Below are 21,610 nucleotides of genomic sequence, written 5' to 3'. Positions count from 1 at the left end.
AGCTCTCCTAGTTTTTGGAAAGTTACGACCTGAAAAAACCACTGGATTTTCTTCCCTGAGGGAAATAGCAGTAGCATAATACAAATTCATTCCACCTCTTTTCTCTGTCTTGGTGCTTTTAATAATTCCACAGTCCCCAGCAGGAATAAAAGAAAGTGTTATAATATAATTGATTTGAAAGCCCTGGTTCAGACCTTGCCACATCAGTGTTCATGACAAGCTCGGCACCATATTACTAGGTGCCTTGAGCTAAATTCGCCATAATTCTGTGCAAAGAGCAGCTCAGACCATGAGAAGAGAAAGGATGGTGGGTGGGTGTGCATGCACACACACACACACATGGGCTGGATGCTGTGTGGGCAGAAGTTTTTGGGCAGCAGCACATCTTCACTCTCAATGTTGAAAGAATATTTGTGTGGTTCTTTTTCTAAGCCATTCTCTGGGGGCTTATGGCCATCTCCTTGTGTTATGAAATTTTTGCACTGGTCAATATCTGGCAAATAATTCGGCTGATGTTTTTTGTATCAACAAAGATACAGACAGTCCCCTCCTCTGGAAGACTCTCCCTCTGGCTGAGTTAGTGCCTCAGGTTGTGGGAGTGTGAATGCCACCACCCAGCAAGGCGGGTGTAGGAGAAGGAAATGTTTTGCACCAGTCAGCTCCTGGTACTGCTGTTCAAAGATCAAAAGCAAGGAGCTTCTGTGTGCATGGAGGCGCCACACTATGGGGTTTTGTGGGGCAATAAGATGAAAGAATGAACAGGAAATTAATTGCATGCACTTTTATATACTTGTTTGTATATAGGCAGTCTAGAAGCTTATAGATGTTTACTTCTTACATTTGCTGCCGTTAGTGCAGGAATGACAAACTAAACACAACATACATTTACATACGTGGGTTTCAGTCATGACAAATATCTAGCAACAGCCTGGAAGACATTTCTTTTCTATAGTCTGTGGCTGAACTTGTCTGTAGAAAAGCAATACGGCTGCCTGTGTCTTTAGAAAGTGCACTAATAGTTTTGAGTTACTAAGCACATGTATAGTTTTAATAAAATGCCTTGTGTTCCTGGTAGCTATAGGTAAGATTGTCTCCTCTTCAGCAGTCATAGGCTATGAAAACAAGGCAAGGTTGTTTGTTACCTACTTTTTTTCTCCAACAAGAGTTGTTTGAGACAAAGGTTTCTGAAGGGAGTGAATTTTCCTCTTCTCAGCTTTCTTATGTCTCATTCTAAAAAATAAGAAAGCTGAAAAAGTTTCTAACATATATGCTGCCTGATCTCTCATTCACTGTGAAGCTATCTCACAGGGGCCTAGTTATCTGCCATTACTTTAGTATGTGAGTAATTAATTACCTAAAAAGAAAGGCAGTGGACTTAAAAAACTGCAAAGCCTGTCGTTAGAATGGGGGTGCTTTTATTAGCTGTATGCAAAATCATGAAAGAAAAAAATTTCTAGATGTAATACTTTCTATTGGAAACAATTAATTCATTTCTGCCTCCCTCCCTTGTCACTTCTATCTTGTTTCCTTTTTTTTGGCTCTATTATCTTTGGGGTGTATTAGATCCATAAGTAGATATCCAGACACAACATACTTCATTTCAAAGTCATTTTTGTAGTTTGTGTTTTAAGGCATGCAAAACTTCCTACCTCTTTTCTACTCGTTTTGTCTTAGGCTGGCGTTTGTCCTCAATAAATGAACTGTTCAGAGCACGATGTAATCTCTAGAGGGAAAAAAAGAAAATAAATTAGTAAAAGCAAGATTAAGAATAGCTCCATGAATAGGTAAACAAATTGGGCTTTGTGTGATGGACTTGAGCATAAATTATTTTGCACGTTCAAGGATGCAAGCAATGTCTGTGCTTTGTCATTACAACAGATTTATTTTCCCATAGTTTCCCAAGGAAGGGCAATCTTAAAGGTTGATAAATAGTTTGCAAACAATCCTTGGTGATAGAATTCCTCAGAAAAAAAGCGGATCTTAGCAAACTTCATTATTTTCTAAAAGATCTCTTTCACTGTGCTGCTTTAAAACAACAGAAGCTCTTCCTTTTTGTGCCTTTTGCTGCAAAGTAACCTCTTCCTTTACAGCAAACACCTAGAGCAATTTTCTTCCATTATTTGCCCTAGAATAATGAAGGACGTTACCCAGCACTTCCTGCATGCATCAAAAGTTTGGGAACCCATAACAATGAGATAAAATGTTCCGGTTAGCCAGTTCAGAATAACAACACTGCTGCTTCTGGTGTCCAAAAGAGCTGTAAGGTTACAAGTGCAAATAGAAAGGTCCATTCTGTAGGCTTTGCAATTGTGAATATTTGAACTGTTTCCTCTGTGCTTCTCATTCCATCATTGAGTAAACCTCTTCAGATTCCAGAAGCTGCTGTCACACTTCAAATGCCAATCATCAGAGCTCTTACAACCTTTTACACCTTGTTCTTATCCAGGCTTTCTTAATCAGCCACATGACTTTCACAGGGTTACTTCTGAATACGTACCTGACTTGTATGGAGCCAGTACTTCATCTTGGATTTCTTCTTGATTCGTGGTAGGACCAGTCTGTACACGATGTGTTCCCCGATGGTGGTGAGAATGGACAAGCCAAACCCAATGCACAACATCACAAAGAGCCCAGAAAAATGCTTGATGCCCATTTGCAGTGTCTGTGAATAAAATCAAAAGGGGAAGTTAATGAAGTAGGCTGTTAGTGTATTTTAACAGAAGCTTCTGTTTTCTCATTTGGAAACGTGGTCTGACTGAATGGACAGTGATGAAATACTGCAGAATAGTCTGGATACTGTTCACAACAAAGACTTTCTGTGCTGCAGAAAGCTTGGTGTTCAGTTAGAGCAAAGGACCTGCCATGGGAATAAGAATCAGCCAAAGACCAGGGAATTTTTTTCCTCATGCTCTTTCCCGAATGAGATTAAGTGTTGAACATGCATGAGAATCCAGTATTTGTGGTGGCTTTGCATTTGGAAAAGCAAATACTGCTTGACAGAATACAGTCAATGAACTGTAGAGCAAGTCCTTCATCAGCAGTGAGCTAAGACTGACTTTTCGTATTTTCTGGGAACTGATATTTAATGTCCCCTTTTTGTACTTTACCCTTGATGGGAGGTCATGGAGAAAATGTCTTGAAGTAGTAGCACAAACAGGGCACCTCTCCACTCCCTAGATTAACAGGACTGAAATTGTGTTTGTTAGGAACCCCAACTGCAATTATGAAAAACAGGAACACTCTCACCTTGTTCTGCTGACCCACCCTTTTCATGTAGGGTAGGAAACCTTTAATTAATTAATTATTGGCATTAATCATGTTTGAAGACCAAGAAACCATGTGCAGCAGCAATCTGTACCGCAAACACCTGCATTCTAATGGGTGGGTCAGATTTGCATGTTATGTATAATCTCAGTACCTTTATTCTCATGCTTCTATAACTCAGTTATGAGTTTATCAATAACTAAACACTCTTGCTAATAATTACTGCCCACAGAGTACTTCGGAAATATTTCCAAGAATACAAGCTTTACAATACATTCCAAGAATGTTACTCCCTATGTCAGGAAAAACAAGGAGCAGAAAATTGCTTGGGTAGGGTTTTGTGTCAGGAGATGATCTCTGGGATGCTATCACCCTGGATAATTGACCTGTGTGTTCCTTCAGTTTGTTGTTAGTTTGGTGGATGAGTGGTGGTGGGGTTTGTGCTTCATTATGACTACAGCTGTGTAATTCAGAAAAGAAACTGGATTTAGTTGAAAGATAAATTACAGAATGTTTGAAAAATCTTGTTATGAGGTCATTTTAAGCCAAAGAGTTGATTGGTGATGAGTTCATTGAAGTTGAAGGCTTGGAAGTCCCTTTGTGTACTTTTGTTGGGCGACTGTGAGCAGTATTTCTCTCTTCTGGTTTTCATATTTGATTTCTGTTCTTTAAAACACAATGATATAAGACAGCATATCACAGATTTTTATCAAGAACAGAGCTTTAGCAGTCTAGCAGAGTGAGAACTTTTGCATGTGGCACTGGCAATGAACGCTTATTTTGGGGGTTCTCTGCCAAAATCAACCTGCTTGCCCTGAAGCGCACTGAGCAGAATTTTTGGGAAGAGAATTTTTCTATCAGTGAATAAGCACTTCAAGGGTGTTGAAGGGTATAATGGGGGTGTAAAAGCAATTTCTAAAGAAACTTACTGCAGCCTGGAAAGGAAAGTGGAAAACCACAACAGAGTGATTCTGGGGTAGAAAGGTGTCAAGAGTCTTGGCACGAGGATTTCTGATGCTGAGAGTGCATCAGTTCAACCTAAAAGCAAAACTTCCCTCTCAGCATCGGAATTTCTTGTTGGCAAGAGCTTGTTGTCCCATACTTTGTCCTTCCAGTTAGGGGAACAGGAGAGCAACACAAAAATGACAGGCGGTAATGCTTTACACCATTCAAAAAACAGTGTTTGACTGGAGGTCTGTGTTACCTAGCCTGTTTCTTTTAATTGGCAGTGAAGCACAACTTTTAGCCCAGGTAGCATAAAAGCAGAATGAGGCCCCACATCTGCCATTTTTCTCAGAGGTCTTCAGAGCCAAGACCTCAGTATGGCTCATCTCTGAATTCAGCATATATAAGTATCTGTAAGAAGCAAAAAGACTGCTATCCGTGCTAGCTGAACATACTGGTTAAATGTGCTTTTGCTAATTCTTCAAGAAGTGTTAAGGCAAATCACTTGTTTCCCAGAAAGGATGTTCAAGGGCAAGTATGAAACAACTTCCTTAGAGATGTATAGTTAACAGTAAATATAAGAATAAATTGAATGAGAAATAGAATAATAATTAAAAAGGAATAAATTTGCTCAGTCACCTGAAGAACACACCTATACATATATATATGCTCCCAGGCTACTGCTGTTTGGTGTCATACGGAGTAACAGTAACAGTGGGCACTGCCATCAACTCCCTTGGTGGCAGGAACGAGTCGATCAGCTGGGTGAAGGTTCTTTTGCTTAGCTACTTGAGAAGTAATGCAGAAGTCCCCAGAGGCAGGGGAGATCAGTAAGGAGGCCTGATCTGCCAGTGTTAGGTTGCTGTATGGTAGGAAGCATTCATATGGCTCTGAGACCAGGAACTAGGTTTAATGGTATATGATAAAACTCTAGCCATTCAAAATAATAATAAAAAAAGAGACACAGTGGCAATTACAGTGGGGATTCCTGCATGCATGAGATGTCTCCTCCAGCCTGAGGCTGGTGTTTGATGCCACTCCAGTACTGCTGCAGAGAGAACACCTGGCCTGAAAAATAACTCCCTTGTCTTCAGTAAAGCTGCTCTGATTTATGATGATGAGGGTCTGGCTCACTGTCCTGTCAGCTCTGCAAAATCGTTTTCTACCTTCCCTGGAAACAGGTGAAAGAAATTCCAGCAGTGGCATCTCAGATGAGTTTTTCACTTGTAATGGATAGCTTTTGAAATTGTCCCAAACAAGACATCTTTTCCTAGGATAGGAAGTGCCAAAACAAAGCATCAATAATATTTCATCCAGCAATAAAGAAGATAATGTATTGAAAGAGCTGCCTGATGAAGGCTGCACAGTAGAGGGAAATTTTTGAGACTAAATTAAGTGGGGAAATGAGGTAGGGGAGAAATAATTAGCAGTGTGTCTTGCAGTGTATGGAGTGATTATTTATAGCAATATCAGCACATTTACATACCACTGTAAAAAGGTAATTTATCAGCTGTTCTTAATTATGTAGGCACACACATGTTAAATAATAAAGGAAACCATCTGATAGCGGCACCTCTCATTTTCATAGCTTTATTCTGATCGATATCAGAGCAGCAAGCTCTACTACTTATTTTGTAGTTTGTGTATCTATTTGTAGGTGCATATATAGAATATATTTGGAAAGAGCAGCAATAAATGGAATCCTCTGTATCACTGCTTTCCTCTCTGCTGAAGTGGTAGGGGTCAGGTGTGTGTGTGTCAGGTCTTTGCTGGCAATAGAAAATCAGCTGATGACTTTCTCTACTGCAATATCTTGTGGTGTATTCTCTAGTAACCCAGGGTAAAAATACAGTCCTTGCTCCAACTTTGTAATCATAAATTCAGAAGGTAGCTCCCTGCATTTTAGAAGAAGGAACGCAATTATGCCCATGCGTGGTTGTTCTGAAGCAATAAGCAACCACAGTCAATCCTGTGATGATTACAGCTAATGGGTGCTAAGCACTACATTGGCAACAGACTCAAAGTTATTTGCCACTTCCAAATTGGGAAATTGGCAGTTGCTGAAAACCAACAAATACAAAACCAGAAGCTGAGATATCTGCTTTTTTTAGATATCCTTGGAGAGAGTTTTCTGATTTATCAGCCCATATCTGCAATTCCTACCTAAACATTTCCTGCTGCCTCCTCTGTAGTTATATGCTTTTTCTTTGGGCCTTGAAGGAAGGGGATGCAGAGAAGAGAGTTTGATATTTGCATTCTCTTTGAAAGGGGGAGCAGAGACAAAAAACAGCACTCAGTGATTTAATTATTGAATTTCATGGGCAAAACTCCTGCTTTACTCCCTACTGTGAGAGACTGTAAATGCTTTACTCTCCCTGGTGGTACTGAGAGAAGTGAATAAGCCATCAAATATGCCTGTGGTCCAGCTTTGACTAATTAAAAGCCTCTAAAGATTTTTGTGGATACTTTGCAGGTTGGCAGCACAGCAGAGGTATTGATGCTACACACAGCTGAACCCAAACACTAAATAGGGATATCATGTGCGTATTAGCTATAATAATAAGCTATCCTTTTTGATAGCATTTTCCCCGCAAGGATTTTAAAAAGCTTTGCTGGGATCAGGAAGTTAAATTTTGCAGCACCTCTGTGAAGAAGGAATTATTTCAGCTTTACTAGGGATAAATGGATATGAAGAGCAGATTTCTAAACTCGTTTGGGCATCTCAGTAGGTTTTCAAAATCCTACTGATGCTGATGCTTGTATTTAGGTAACTAAACAGTACTAAAACCTTGCCCTGTCTCCAGATCATGGCACTTCTGGTAGCTGCAGAGACCGTTATTTATTTATTTATTATTTATCCCTATGGATTTCTGTGCTTTCAAAGAAGCGGCAGCATTGAAGTAGTATGTATTTAATCTCTTTAGGGATATTATCCTTAGCAAAGAGTGGCTTTAGGGTTTCAAGTGCCAAATTTTAAGATACTGTAAATCACTGTCTTGCATGAGCAAGACAAGTTCCTTCCCCCTCTCGTGAGTTTTGCACAGATTTTGAAAAATACTTCCTTTTGTAATAAATCTTCTTCTTTCAACTCATCCATTATCCAAGCCCTGTCTGTAGTTGGAAGAACAACAATACGCATATCATCCGGATTAGGTACTGAGAAGATGTTTGCTTCTGTGATATTACAGGCTGGTGAATTGGGAATAACAGCTCTGTTTCCTCAGACAGTGAACTATTTTTTTTTTTTCAATTTCAACAGGTGAATCTAAATCTATTACTCATTTTCAGGAGACTTAAAACATGCTTCTCCTGACTCTGTTGTCAGACTCAGTACTCATACACTCCTTTCTTCAGGACCATTATGGAAAATAGTTTTTTCGCCAGGGCAAGTCCAGACACCACTGCCTCTTCCCACACTGAGGCGACCCCTTGACAATGCAACATCTGTCATTTTGTGACGCCCTTCTTCATAACGTTCCCAATCCTCCAGTGAGCAAGGGCCAGCTCTCCTCCCCAGACAGTATACGTGCAGGCTGAGCAAATTGTCTTGGCAGGAAAATCTTTGTTCCCGTTCTTTGTGTTTGTTTTTCATGCACTGGTAACAAGGTACTGTGAAAGGTGACCGATGAGCAGCTTTTATTTATGAGCACAGGGCAGTTTTTTCCCTTTGTGAAGGGGTCTGCATGGCCTTCCCTTGATACCTGCAGTGCACCAGGGACAAGCACATAAAACGCAGTTTCAAGGTAATGGCTAGACTGTTGAGTTGTCAGGTGATTGGTATAACAAAAAAGGAAACTAACTGTTGACCTTTAAGGAGACTAGGCAAAACTCAGAGCAGAAAGGCACAATTTGCTGGATGACAATTGGATAAAATCATGGCAAGATGAATGAGGCACTGTCTGATTGTGCATCCCAGGTGATGCCAAGGCCAAAGATCACCAATTCAGGCACAAGCCATGGCAGATCAAGTTTGAGCAAGTTCCTTCAAAGACTCCAGAGAAGAGCCGTCAGTGGATCCCACCACTGATGAGAGAAAAAGAGAGGGTGAAAGGACTTTGTCTTCGCTGTGTGCCTGGTCTGGATCAGATGGAAGCCCATGATCAATAACCGATCCCAACGGTTAGCAGCATGGACCTCTCCCTCAGCCACCGGCAGGAGGTGCATGGCACTGTGCCTTCCCCAGTGTCACCACCTGTGGAAAGAGGTGGGTCTGCAGTAACAGGGTCAGTTTGGGCTGGTGTCGTTTGTGTGCTTGCATATATTGTTATGTAAATGTCAGGTTAGATACTGTTTCTGTGAAGCATCAGTAAGTTGTTGGTATTAATAGTTGGGATATTACATAGCAATATATTATTTTTTATTCCATGTATTTGTTGTTATCTGACTGAACTGCCAGTCTATGTGCAAATCAGTCTCTAAGTTCTAGAGCTTCAGTTGTCCTGTGACAATTGCGAATGGAGAATATACAAGACTTTCAAGTGAAAATAAAAGAAACAGTTTCAACAGTAACATTTAAAAAATGTAGCTTAAAAGCTATGAAACAGTCTGTATGCATAATTAGCTCCTCCCAAACCCTGACTACTCCCTGGACCAGGAGGGGCCCTTTTCTTTCATACTGCCTTGAGAAACCATGGTGTGCCAGCTCATCTCCTCTACACGCTGCCCTGATCATTACTGCCTGGTCTGAACAGTCAAAACCACTGCTATCTGAAAGGCAACTTGCCTGTTCAGGCTTATCCACCCTGCCTGCTGTCATAGCGGCTTAGTGCCGTAGCCGTTTCACTACCATGAGAAGAAAGTTGCAAAGCTGCCAATTCACTGTATTTTCATTCCCAAAAATGCCACAGAAAGAAAGCACTGGCAGTCTCTCCTGAGCATGGGTGGAGCTAACATGTTGGAGGGGGAAGTCCTAGGAGCCTGGCTCCTGCTGAAGTGACATTAATGAGAATAACAGTAGGGTAGAGGAAGGGCCAAGTGTATTGTATGCAAATTGAAAACGAATGACACTGAGTATGTCCAGATGTAATATGTGCAAATATAACTCTGCCAACCCCACCTCCCTCCTGCACTACGCTCTGCCTTAAGTAGTGACTTAGCAAATTTACAACAAAGAAACTCCTTTGAGACTGGAGTATGACAATTTTAAATCAAGAGTACTCAGGTAATATTGCTGGCAACTAGCAATCAGTGTGAACAGCCACTGCTACCAACAATTACTTGTGGTGGAGAGGGTAAGACGCAATTCACTGGGCTTGTTCAGCCTTGAGAAAAGGAGGCCTAGAGGTGATCTCATCACCATGTACCAGTACTTAAAGGGGAGCTACAAAGAAGATGGAGACTCCCTTTTTACAAGGAGTCACATGGTGAGGACAAGGGGTAATGGGTACAAGTTACTCCCAGGGAGATTCCGATTGGACACGAGAGGAAAATTTTTCACAATGAGAACAGTCAATCATTGGAAAAATCTCCCCAGGGAAGTGGCTGACTCCACTACACTGAACACATTTAAGACTCAGCTGGACATGATGCTGGGCCATCTCATCTAGACTGTGCAAATTCTTGCCTAGAAAGGTTGGACCAGATGATCCTTGAGGTCCCTTCCAACCTGGTATTCTATGATTCTATGATTCTGTGATGATTCTATGAATTCATTCCAAGTTCGAGTTAGCTGCATCCCCCGTGAATGATCCAATGGGTGCTGGCCAGAGTAAGATGTCTTGGGCAAGTGCTTTTGCTGAAGAGGTTCATACAAAACACTGAAGTCAAGCCCTACTGACCTCTGCACATTCAAACTCATCTTTATTTGGTTTCTCAACTTCAGTAGTCACTGCAGATTTTTGAGCCCCAGTCTGGATCATGCCTTTTCAAGACAACTTTGTTTTCCAGTGCAATTCAGAATGAGCAAAGTGCTGCCAGATACAGAGAGATGAAAAGAGCTAGTGGTGAGTTCTGCCACAGGAAATATAATTTCCCAGTGTAAGATTAGAAAAAAATGATGAGTAGGAAGATGAATCTCAAAACAAATCTAAAGAAAAAATAACCTCGGTGGGCAGGAGTGGCAGGTGTATAAGAATCAAGTACAGCCTAAAGAGGTAATGACAAAAAAAGAAGATGGATATGTCACCCATTTAAAGGCTATACTGATCAGTATTTCACCTATGTATATTCCCATTTTTGGGTCACTACTCTTGGTCAACAGGTGCAGTGTATCACAGACCAAATTTATCAAAAAGGTGTAGAAAAATACAAAGCCTTACTCTAGCTATCAAAAGGCAATTGCTGGGTCTTAGTTTGGTATATAAGCCATGTGAATGACTGCCCACTTAGAAGCTGAGACTTTTTCCGAAATGAATTATCTGCTTCTGTGTTGAACATTGTCCACACTTCAGTGAATCTGTTGAATTTTACTCTGACTGACTGCATGAAGTCAAATAACGGAGATTTCTGGACTGTACAGGAGCAAAGGATACAAACTGACATAAAGATAAGACCGGGAATAATTCCCATGCTTCTTGATGTAATGATGGGGAAGCTATGCTTTAGAGAGCGTCTGCTGCTTGGCCCTGTTTAGTTGAGTAAATTTGTCCCAGCTGTGAAATTGCAAGTTCTAAAATCTGCAAGTTCTTGGTCAAGAGGAGTGGGTGAAGAGGAGGGGATGCTCATGGGAGATGCAGTAGAAGAATTCAGGAAAAGGAAGGTCTGGTCTTAGCAGAGCTTACCCCACAATGGCACAGACTCACAAGTAGTCTTTTGTTTCTGCTCACTCTTTCTGATTGCGTAAGGCCTTTGAGTATGTGAGGATTTGTTCAAAGACAAAGTCTTTGAGTGACTTTAGCGTCCTTCAGTTCAGTCACCTGAACCAGCTTGTTGGACCTTGGCCTCTGGAGAAAAACTGTTACACATGCTGGGTTAGCACAACTGAAGATCAAATAAGGACTACAGTCAGATAACTAGCCCCAGAGCAGCTAGACTTGCCTTCCTTTCTGGCCATCATGTGGAGGTTACATTCAAAAGACTGAACTACTTTAAAGCACAGCATGTCTTCCAGCTGTGACCCCATGCTTAAAACCTCCCTTAAAACCCCACGCTTAAAACCTATTCAACACTGAGAAAAAAGGAAGTCCATGGGACTATTCACGTGACAAAATCAGAATTTTCTTTTCAGACTGGAGCAGCTTTTTTCGCACCTCCTCTCCCTTTGTTGGTAGGCCCTGAGGAATCTTTGAGTACTTAAACCTCAGTATCGCATCACTGAACATGAAGGAGTTAATGAAGATCTAGGGAAGTGAAAGAACTGGGTTTGCCTCAGAGGTAACTACTAGCAATAGCTGTGCAGGGAAATGGTATGGTCTTTCCTCATATTTTTAGATTGCAAAGGGCTTTCAGAAGAGTAACTGTAAAAATGGCATGCTGCCTATCAGATTTTTTTTCTCTCCAGTTTGAATGCAATGTTTATTCTATCTTTGTTCCTGTTTGCCTTTCTTCACAAAAAGACAAATCCAATTGGTTTTATAATAATGACTTCTGCAGTTTCCCGAGCCAGGGCTTATTTTCTTTATTACTGTATTTGCTATGGCAGAAAAAAAAATCCTGTTTCTAGAGACAGTCTTGAGATCCTAAGGCTTAGAGCAGTGGTCTCCAAACTTTTTTTGATTGCGCACAAACATATATATATATATGTATTACTGAAGTTCTAACGTTTTCTTCCTGCAACCCAGTGGATCGTCTCATGCACCCCCCAGGGGTTGTATGCACCCCACTCTAGAGACCACTGGCTTAAAGGAGCAAATATATATTCTGGGAGAAAAACAGTACTAAATAAAACCATATTTTTGTACTGGAAGATGATTAGAATTGATTCTGTGTCTTAGCTATTTCTCTAGGAATACAGAGAATACAGCCCTGGATACACCTACTGGAGTAATATTCTCACGATCAGAGGAAGCTCCTTACGTCTCATCACTTGGAATTACTAAGAAGGTAAGTTTGTCTCTGCTATAAGAGTTTTCAGTTTTACGACAGTTGCAGTAGTTACCACCAGTATCATCTGGTAATTTTCCCAAGACTTGATTCAAAAGATTGTGTTAAAACTTGGAGTAACAAGAGGTCATTGAATGAAGTGCTTGCCAGGAACAGATATGTCAGCTACATCAGAAAGAAAATTCCCCAGATACCTGTCTTGTTAGATGATAATATGATCTTCAGATAAGCTAGATCAGAAATAGCAATGAATACACACTTTTGTTTAAATGTGCTGTGTTGTGTTGAATTAGTCACATAAAAAGAGAAAAAATGGAATTGAACAAGTTGAATAAAAATAAATTGAATTTTCTTCTATGAATGTCTGATGTTAAAATCTGATTTATTTCATATTGACACAATCTTAATGAAAAAGTTAAAAATGTAATAAGAGATGCAGAAATACCTCAACAATCTATGTATTAAAACAGTCAAATAAAGTTTTTCTTTTTCTGATCTCTAAAAAATGCAGTTTTTCTAGTGATTTAGTCAGCAGTGAGAGGTTTGCAGACAAGAGGCTCAGGTGACCACTGAAGGGCAGGAGACAGAGCCCTAGGAAACTGGGCTTCTTTTTTAGGGGAGAATGGCCATGCTACCAGTTCCTCAGGGAACATGTAGGGTTGGTTTGATACCTGGCTGAAGGCTCTGAGGAGGAGATAGCATCCTTCTAGCTATGTGTTTCGTGCCAGTGAGAACACGTAACCTATGTCTTTTAGAACACCTTGAGGTAAAAGTGTATGCTCTAACCTTCAGGCATGCTTGATCTTCTTCTCAGAAATAATGGCCTACATCTTCAGCTGCCATGAGCTGGCATAACTCCTCTGATTTGATACCAGGACATAAAACCATGGAGATTTACTCCCATTTCCTGTAGTTCTACTTAGACGTGAGACCTGCTTCTCTTCTGTTCTTAGCACGGTATCTTAGCGGACTGTTTCCAGGCTGAAGTCCTCTCTTTGGTACAAGTAGCTGACACCCATGTTAGGAAGTGGTCAGGGTTGTATTAGAAATTTGGAATGTACTAAGTTCCCACTCTTTCTGCTTCTTTTGCTCTTGTTGGTCTCTGTGTTAACTATTTTAGCTATCACTCCCATGTGAGATGGTCCAAAATCACTGACAGATCCTGTAGATGGTGATACACATAACTGAGTGGAATCAGATAGATGTGTTGTGCAGTGTGCCAGATCTCTTTTTTTAATGCTACGTTACATGCCCCATTTGTCTCCAGAAGTGCTCTCTGATGCATGCACTGCATGCCTAACTTAGCAGCACAGTCTTACTGTTGTTTTTCTTGTGCTCTGATCTGAACGCTGCTGGGCTTAGCATCTCTTCCTTTGAAGCCCAATGCTTCCCTTCAGCTGCAGCCCATCTCTGTCATGTGTGTATATCTACTGCACATTGTGAATGAGGGGAAATAATTGGCAACTTGAGCAAATCTTCATTTATGTGACCCAAGTTCATTGCTTACCTCCGTGACAGCAAAGCTTCTTTTCCCACATGGAACAACCTTGTACCATTTGTCGTGCAGAACATCCATGAAACCGTGGGACTTGTACTGGCTTATCAGTTCAGAGATATTTGAGGTGAGTGGAGAGTTGGGGGGAAGACCAATACCATATCCTAGAAGGAAAACCAGTATAATTATCTCTGTCGTTTGCTTTTTGTAAAGAATGTTCATTTCAGCTATCAGCTATCAGTGTGGCACATCAAGTTGGCATTCTGTTTCAGGAAGTCAGTTCAAACCTGGATGATAGCTTACCATGGACTGAGAATGCTGAGATGAGACTTTTTGCTGTGCAAAATAAAGTAGCCTAATACAAACAGGATATGCAAATTCAAAATTATTGAGGCCACAAAAGTAATATGTAAAACTGGAGGTTCAAAAACTTAAGATGGAGATACAGACAGATGAATAAATCTGTCTTATCTCTAGAAACACAGCCTGTTGCATGGCCTTGCCATGTGTTCTTCTTTTTTACCTTGTTTTAGCAATGCAAAAGGGCCTTAATGTCAGGTAAACCATTCTGTGGTCCCTTTACATTTTAGATCAGCAGATGTGACTGCGGTGTCACATTTGACATTTTCTTTTCTTCCTATGGATTTTCTGATGAGAAGCTATGTGCATGTAAATGTATATGGGAGCAGTCTGTACTGTTACCACACAGCAATTTAAAGCCCAGAGGCTATGCTTTCCATTCATGCAGTTCTGCTCTGGCAGTGACTTGGACCTTCAGATAGTAATACAGCTTTTAGCCACTGTGTCATCTTTTACCACTGTAAAGTCCTGGTAAAGGATTTAGTGTAAGTGAAAATGATTCAGTAACTCTAAATATGGTCTTTCAACTTGCAGAATCTGGGTTTTGACTTTAGAAAAACAAAATACAGTTCATGCCTGGAAGACATGCAGTTGCATGCAGAGAGATGTCCTGCCAATTGCCTGCAGAGATTCCTTTCTAGTCCACTGTGGATTTTTGTTTTTCAGTTCAGAATTCAGAATTTCAGACTGTCTCCTTTAAAAAAAAAACCAAAAACCAAAACACAGGAAGAAAGAAAAAAAACCCACATAAATATATGAGTGGTAAATTCGCCATCCCAGTGGCTTGCTTTTCAATGATGCAGAGTGATGTGGTGATATGAGTACCTACAATGCAACAGTTTCCCTTGCTGCTGATTTTTATACATTGTGCCTATATTTTCACCTGAATATATTTGCTAACATTGAAGGAATGGTTTCAGAGAAGGGATGGCTAGGGTTCATGAATACCACATTTTCAGCATATTTAAGTGTTTTGCACCTGAGTGCTATGAAGTCCAGTTACGTAAAAATGTATAGTCTGGGGTTTATTTGTTTTTTTCTGTATTGAAATTCACTTTATTTGATTCAAAGTTGTGGAAGCTGATGGTTTACTTCTGTAGAGCTGACCTTTCTGAAATGGAAGATTTATCAGGTTACATGAGCATGGTGAAACATGCAGCTGCACATGCATAAATTCTGCTACAGCCTGAACAGCTCTCTGTGCATCTATCCTCCCCATTGGCAAAAAGAAAAGAAGAAAATGGATTGCTTTCAGGTCTCTGGTGTGAATTCAAATGGGAGATGCTGATGAGGTATAGCAAAAAGGAGCATTCTACAAAATGCCTAGTGCTGGTGACTTGTAGGTGAAATGATTACAACGCTCAGCTTCCCCTGGCCTTCATTTAGCATATTGCCTTCCTCAATCAGGTTTGAACATTTCTGAAGGAGGTTGTTTTAATGTGCGATGGGAGCGTCCAGAGTGATTGCCCTTGGAGAGGAGGAAAGAGGGAGCTTCAATCATTTCCATTGGCCATCTATCACAAAAGTGATTCCTGAAGTCTAATAGCTGCTAATGTGCTCACTCGTGCTGGAAGCAGCTTCAGACAAGCTTTGCTTCCAGGCTGCCTTCCGATGTGTCCTTGCTAACACACCAGGGCTGCAGGAGGCTGTGTACCAGGGTAGGCTCCCTTTTTAGCTTCAATTAGCTACAGATTCAGCAGGAATCTTAAGCTGACCTTTAAAATGGGAACAGTATTTATCTGCTTCAGATGAGAGCTAAACTGTAGAACAGCATTTTGAACATATTCCACTGAGTTTTGAACATGTGTAATGGAAGTGAGCCTACAAAAAGCAAGCCTCGTTTCAGGAGCTCCTTTATTTCATCGTGAGCAGTGAAATGGACAGTGCCTTCTACTTGTTTGGAGACGGACTGTCTCAGCACTTTGAGTAATTCCTATAAAGAGCATAGCAACAGATTGTACAAGTGATCTCAAAGTCAAAAAAAACCCACAAGAAAGGGTGAAACCTGGTTCTGCTTAATCACTAAGAATTTTACCATAATCTTCAAAGGGTCCACAGTTTCATCTGCATACTTTCATTGACAATACCAAATCACAATAAAGCAAATGCAACACATGAGAAATAGAACAGTATGTTAGAAAACTGATTATTACCTTCAATGGCAAAGGGTTTTCCCACGGTTAGAAGCTTGCAGTCGGCATCTATTGATACTTCATAATCTAAGAGTGCTTTATCCATGATGAAGGCATCAAGTTTCTCTGGATCATGCCTGTGTTCAACATCAAAGTCAGAAAACAGAATCACTTCACAGTCTAAGACTCAGTGATGCTCACTAAACATTTATCTATGCAGTCCGCTGGAAGATTATTGAATGAAAACAGAGACCAGGGACTTCTATTTTAAATGCAAAACTGATCTACATTTTGAAGAAAGGAACCGTGCATGAAATACAAACTTAGTGCATTTAGAGCAGGACAGTGGGGGTAGGACTTATTTTGCTCCCATGAAGTCCTACTGATCTGAAAGATGGAAAATACTACAATATGTTAGACTTCGACTCAATTGAAAGGTAGCACAAAGCTTTATTGGAAAAAATAAAAAATTGCTAAAATACTAGTGCTATCTTGGTTTGTCATTACAGCAAAAATGCAGGAGGATAGCTCATACAAAGGTGTTTCTCCTCCTTTCTCCTTGAATATGAGGTAAATTAATTTCCTTCACCCAGATCAGCTTTTCTCTTTGTTCAGTCTTCATGAACACAGAGGACTGAATTCTACTAACACAATAATTTATGAATAGCAAGCTTGCATAAAATGATGATATAAAAGAACAGTTGCAGTGCCTGTTCTCATCTGATCCAGGGACTGCAGCCTCCCTCATGTCCTTTAAAGGTCTGGGTGTTTTCCTGATGTGAAGTTACATTACTTCATTGATTTCGATGGATTGATTCCAGTTTAACCCAAAGGAACTGACATGTATCTTAATTATCATTAGGATGGGTCTGGGAAAAATGCATAAACAGGAAACAACTTCTGGTGAAAAATTCTCAGGCCATCTGTTATGCAACTTCTATGTAAAATGAATGAATTATTTCAGGCTTATTATCACCTCTTCTGTTTTCTGGCAGAGTGAATCAACTGTGTAACCCCAGATTGTTAGCACAAATGCCTCTGAAACACAGTGATGCCATGATTCCCTAAAGCAAGAGGGTTTGGTGTTTAATACTTTTTACCAGACTAATGCTTCTTTTATTCATTTTAATGATAAATGCTTTAAAGTTTCTCTCTGAGAACCTTCTTTCCTCCCAGCATGCTGAAGATGTTGAGGAACCTCATTCTCAGCTTTTGCTTGGACTGTGATGTTTTTTTCTGAATGTTTATCACTGCCTGATGAAGGGCTCCAAGCACAGAAACCTGCCAGGATTTATATGTTGCCCATGCTTGATGGCACCCTAGCAATTAGTTAGTGTGAAGCACTGCTTCCCCTGGAAACACTCCAGCTGGTGCTATGCTAGCTTGCTCTCCAAGTGTCACTCCCTCCACGTGATTACACGCTTTCTTCTCTATCTATCTGCCACACTCCCTTCAATGACTGTTTTGTGGGATAAGTGACACTGAAAGTGGGAAACCCAGGACCATCTCACTGCCGTGCATTTTGGTCAAGGAACCAGATCTGCTGTTGCATGTAGAGGCTCACTTTAGATATGCTACTCCATCTGGGGTTGCAGGGACATTGTACCGTCGCATGTACTCATGCATCTCCGGGAAGCTTTGCCTCACATAGTCTTCTGCGCTGCTTTCTCGCACGGTTCCAAACCGAAACCCTTGGGATGGGTGGTGGAGCTGAGGAGATGAAATTACAGATTAGCAGAGTCATTTGCCTCCTTCACATCTGGTATCTTGGTCTTATGTGTGAACAGTTTGTCAGAAATCCTCAGCATTCATAGACCTGCCTCTGATGTCTTCCTGCAGTCAGCTTTCCACATCATAGGAAAAGTTTGAAAAGACTTACCAGGTGACTGACTAGCCTGTTTTTGTACCCTCAGGATTTCCTTCAAATGTGAAAAACATTTCCCTTGAGACACCCTGAACCCCCAAATCTAGGTATTTAGTTGTATTATTTGTCTTTAAATCAGTCAACATTACAGGCAGTGTCGTAAGAAGCCTCTAGGCTTGCTAGGATCCACTTTCTGGGGCTCCAGGTAGCCAACAAAGGACCCACAGTCTCGATTTGTTTTGGCAGAATGTCTTTTATTGACTCCATAAAGATGACATTTAATTTTCTGCAGGTCATTTCTAGAAGCCTAGACACCATACCACAGACCACTGCTGTCTTTGCTGCCATTCTCCACAGAGAAACTAAGGACTGAATTGTTGTGGACACCAAAAAGTCTCCCCTGGCAGTGAGAAGGAGGAAGAATATCCCTCAGCATAGCCCAAGCTGTAAGCTTGATTACCAAGCTATACACATACAGAAAATTTTTGCAGTTCTTCACAACTGGCTCCACCTTCTGTATTAAAGCCCCGAGCAGTTTGGATGTTCACAAGTTTCACAGACCTCTGTTTCTAAAGTACCCTGTTTGTCTTTGGAGCATTTAATAACTCATGGGGAAATTCTCAAATTGCAGTGGAGGTGTCAGGCAGTGTCCTCTACCATGCTGAGAACTTCCTTGAGATGGCTGAGTGTTGCCAAGACCATACTAATTGGAAAGCTTTCAGCAATGCACCAGCCCCTAAAAGGTCAAACTTTCAGAACACAGGAAGCCAAATAAAGCCAAGGCTGAAGTAGTCATGCTCTATTTGCTTCCCAGGAAGCTAATGGTCTTCACAGCAGCTTGCAAAGATGATCTCACCATGGCCATGCTCTGCTTTGCAAAGACCAAACAAAGAGGCATTTTGACGGTCCATCTGGCTCTTTGCATTATCATCTGTGTAAAACAGAGTGTATGGCAACACAAAGCCATACAAAAGACCTTTCCCACTCTCCTCTTCAATGACCCAAGGATAAAAGAATATTCCTAGCTTTTTTAAGAGTAACAGAGGTAGACTGTAAAGGCACAGTCATCTAGTTCAGTGTGAAAAGGAACAGAAAAAGGTCTTTTGGATGGTATTTTGATGTCCTGGGAGCTATGAATATACTGTATTTGTGGTAATTTTTATCTGGAAAGCAGACAGGTGCTTTCCATATTGTGCTCTGCTGACCTGGTCCCTGTGTTGCAACCCAGGAATGAGACCTGTGGGTAAATGCAAGACCGTGGACATGGAGGGAGTCTTGGCATGTTCTTTGAGGTGTTCTGGTTTGGATGATCATGGGATAAGCAAAGCAGGGTGTGCCTCCATCCAGAACTGGCCATAGTACATGCTGTGCCAGAAGGACTGTGGGCGCAGAGGGAAATGTTCTCGCCTAGAAGTGTGGAAGCAGCATTCAAGTGCCAGAAGACATAAATAACAGAGTGGTGATGTGACAATACATCATGGAGACTTCCAGCACAATGCTGTCAACCCAAATCTAGGTCTAGTCTTGAGACACTGAAGATGACTTGCTTAAAGAATGAGGCTGGAGTGGGCTCCATGCATTCTATGTCCCAAGAAGCTAGTTGCCACAGTCAGTACTATTTTGGGGGTTTTTATTTCTTGGCGGTTTCAGCAAAGAGACCAAAAAAACCACTGAGTCTCAACACTGAACCATTCTGCCACCTTCCAAGTCAACTTAGGTGTTTGTTGTGATATTTGTGGCCCACCTAGTGATGCCAATTGCAGCGCAACATCTGATCTGCAGATAAACACTGCTGATACCTGACTTCACTGGAAGGTATCCCTCACTCAGACTGTCACCAATATCTACATCTAGCTAAATACTTAAACCTCTATGAGAAAGGCTAGTACAAAAGAGAGAGTAAGCTGCACCTCCATGCAATTTTCTGTCCCAAATGCTTTATTGAGGACTGTACATGCTTTGCTTTGTGTTGGGCACATTGTCAAATTTCACCACAAATGGTGACAACATTGGAATACATATTAGATCAGAAGTCCATCTGGCTTAATATCGTGTCTCTAGGAGCACCGTATGTCTGGTGGGAAGTCTTGGAAATTCTAGGTAGGGAAGTTATGTAGTGATCCTTTGCATCCTATGTTCTTCCTGCTTCTGGTAATCTATGCTTTTTGTTAGGCATAATTATGTGTCTGCAACTTTGCATTTGATGACTCTTGACTCCTTTTATGAAGGATAAATCTTAATAGTGTTTTAATCCTCTATGTCTTTTGGGACTTCTATTTTCTTCTTACTGCTGCTTATCCACATGAAGAAAAGTTTTGCTTGCAGCTACATGAATAGTGGATTAACAATGCAAAATGCTGCCAAAAGCAGATAATGGACTACCTGCACTACCTTCACTACTAATCTGCTAAGACTGCTAAGGGTTACTTGCTTCAACAGAAGACAAAAACTTCAGGATGGAAACAAGACTCATCAGTTGTCACTGCTGCTTTTTTACTTTCTGTAGTCCTCTCCTGGGAAGATTCTGTGAAAAGACGGAAATCACAAATAACTGTGTCCCAACAGGATACATAAATGTCACAGTCTTCCTGTGAGTCTTGCCTTATTAGGTATCCCTTTTTATATTTATCTTTTCTGTTTCTCATGCTCTGTTTCTTTTGTGTTTCTAACATTTTAAGAGTCCTACATTGAGTCTTTCTGTTTTCTTTAAACCAGTAACAGAATCCTAATGCCTAGGGCTTCAGAGAAATCATGAACTCTGAAAAATCAGCGTTTGAAGAATCACAATTTGAAGAATCAAGAATGTATTGTATCTTTTTTTTTAACTGGTGATTTGGGAGAGACAGTTAACTTGCTTTTTTATCAGTAATAGCAAATATAAAAGCTATCTTACTGAGAAGAAATAGCTGTCCAAATTATAGGCATTTCTAGTATGTGGAGACTACACTTCTGTGTATACTTTACCGTGTTTTGTCATTCAAAGGTCAGTCAGTGTGAAAGGCGAATAACCATCACAAAGCAGGTAATGGGCACTAGAAACTGTTGACACTTTTTATATCCATAGAGTACCTGGAGATTTGCTGGTGATTTGAGTATGATTAAAAATAAAAGAATGCAATAGCTGCACACCCGTCTCCAGACATGAGCTTTCTTGGCACTCAGCTTAGATGACCTTACACGGTCACTCCAAAATCAGACATCTATAGCTGTAAGAAATTGAAAGAACAAGGTTTGTTTTGACCTAGAGAGAGGCTTTCAGGGGAGAATGAAGTCCCAGCTTGACAATTCGCTGAACAAGACGTACAGATAGTTATGGGTACAGATGATATATCCCTTTTTATTCGTCTTTTTAACTGCCAGACCTCCCTTTTGAAGACCTGGGAGTAAAGGAAATCACTCGTTTTTTTAAAAGGCTCATTGCTCCTGAATATAACTGCTCCTCAGCAATAGGCTAAGTCTGTACTCCCAAGCAGACTCTCCCATGCAGTGCATGGGAGCTAAGCATTGCTGCCGCGTGTGGGACTCAGTAGCGTTTAGCAAGTAACCAGCCCTTTGAATGTTAGCTGACAA

At 40.8% G+C, this 21,610-nt stretch overlaps 1 protein-coding gene across 1 annotated transcript in view; it reads right to left on the bottom strand.

The window, feature by feature from the left end:
* The window catches only part of GRIN3A (glutamate ionotropic receptor NMDA type subunit 3A), a 73,710-nt gene that overhangs the window by 3,428 nt on the left and 48,672 nt on the right, over positions 1–21,610 (bottom strand). The window contains exons 4-8 of the mRNA XM_009473205.2: positions 17,741–17,886; positions 16,198–16,313; positions 13,697–13,848; positions 2,498–2,662; positions 1,650–1,723 (exon numbers count right to left, since the gene is read on the bottom strand). Coding sequence (XP_009471480.2) covers positions 1,650–1,723; positions 2,498–2,662; positions 13,697–13,848; positions 16,198–16,313; positions 17,741–17,886 — 653 coding nt within the window. The remainder of the gene's footprint in view (positions 1–1,649; positions 1,724–2,497; positions 2,663–13,696; positions 13,849–16,197; positions 16,314–17,740; positions 17,887–21,610) is intronic.

The sequence above is a fragment of the Nipponia nippon genome, unplaced genomic scaffold (assembly GCF_047370975.1).
Source record: "Nipponia nippon isolate SJK-2023a ecotype South Korea unplaced genomic scaffold, ASM4737097v1 scaffold_8, whole genome shotgun sequence".
In the NCBI taxonomy this organism is placed as follows: Eukaryota; Metazoa; Chordata; class Aves; order Pelecaniformes; family Threskiornithidae; genus Nipponia; species Nipponia nippon.
The sequence above is the reverse complement of the archived record's forward strand: the minus strand, read 5'-3'. Positions and strand labels throughout refer to the sequence as shown.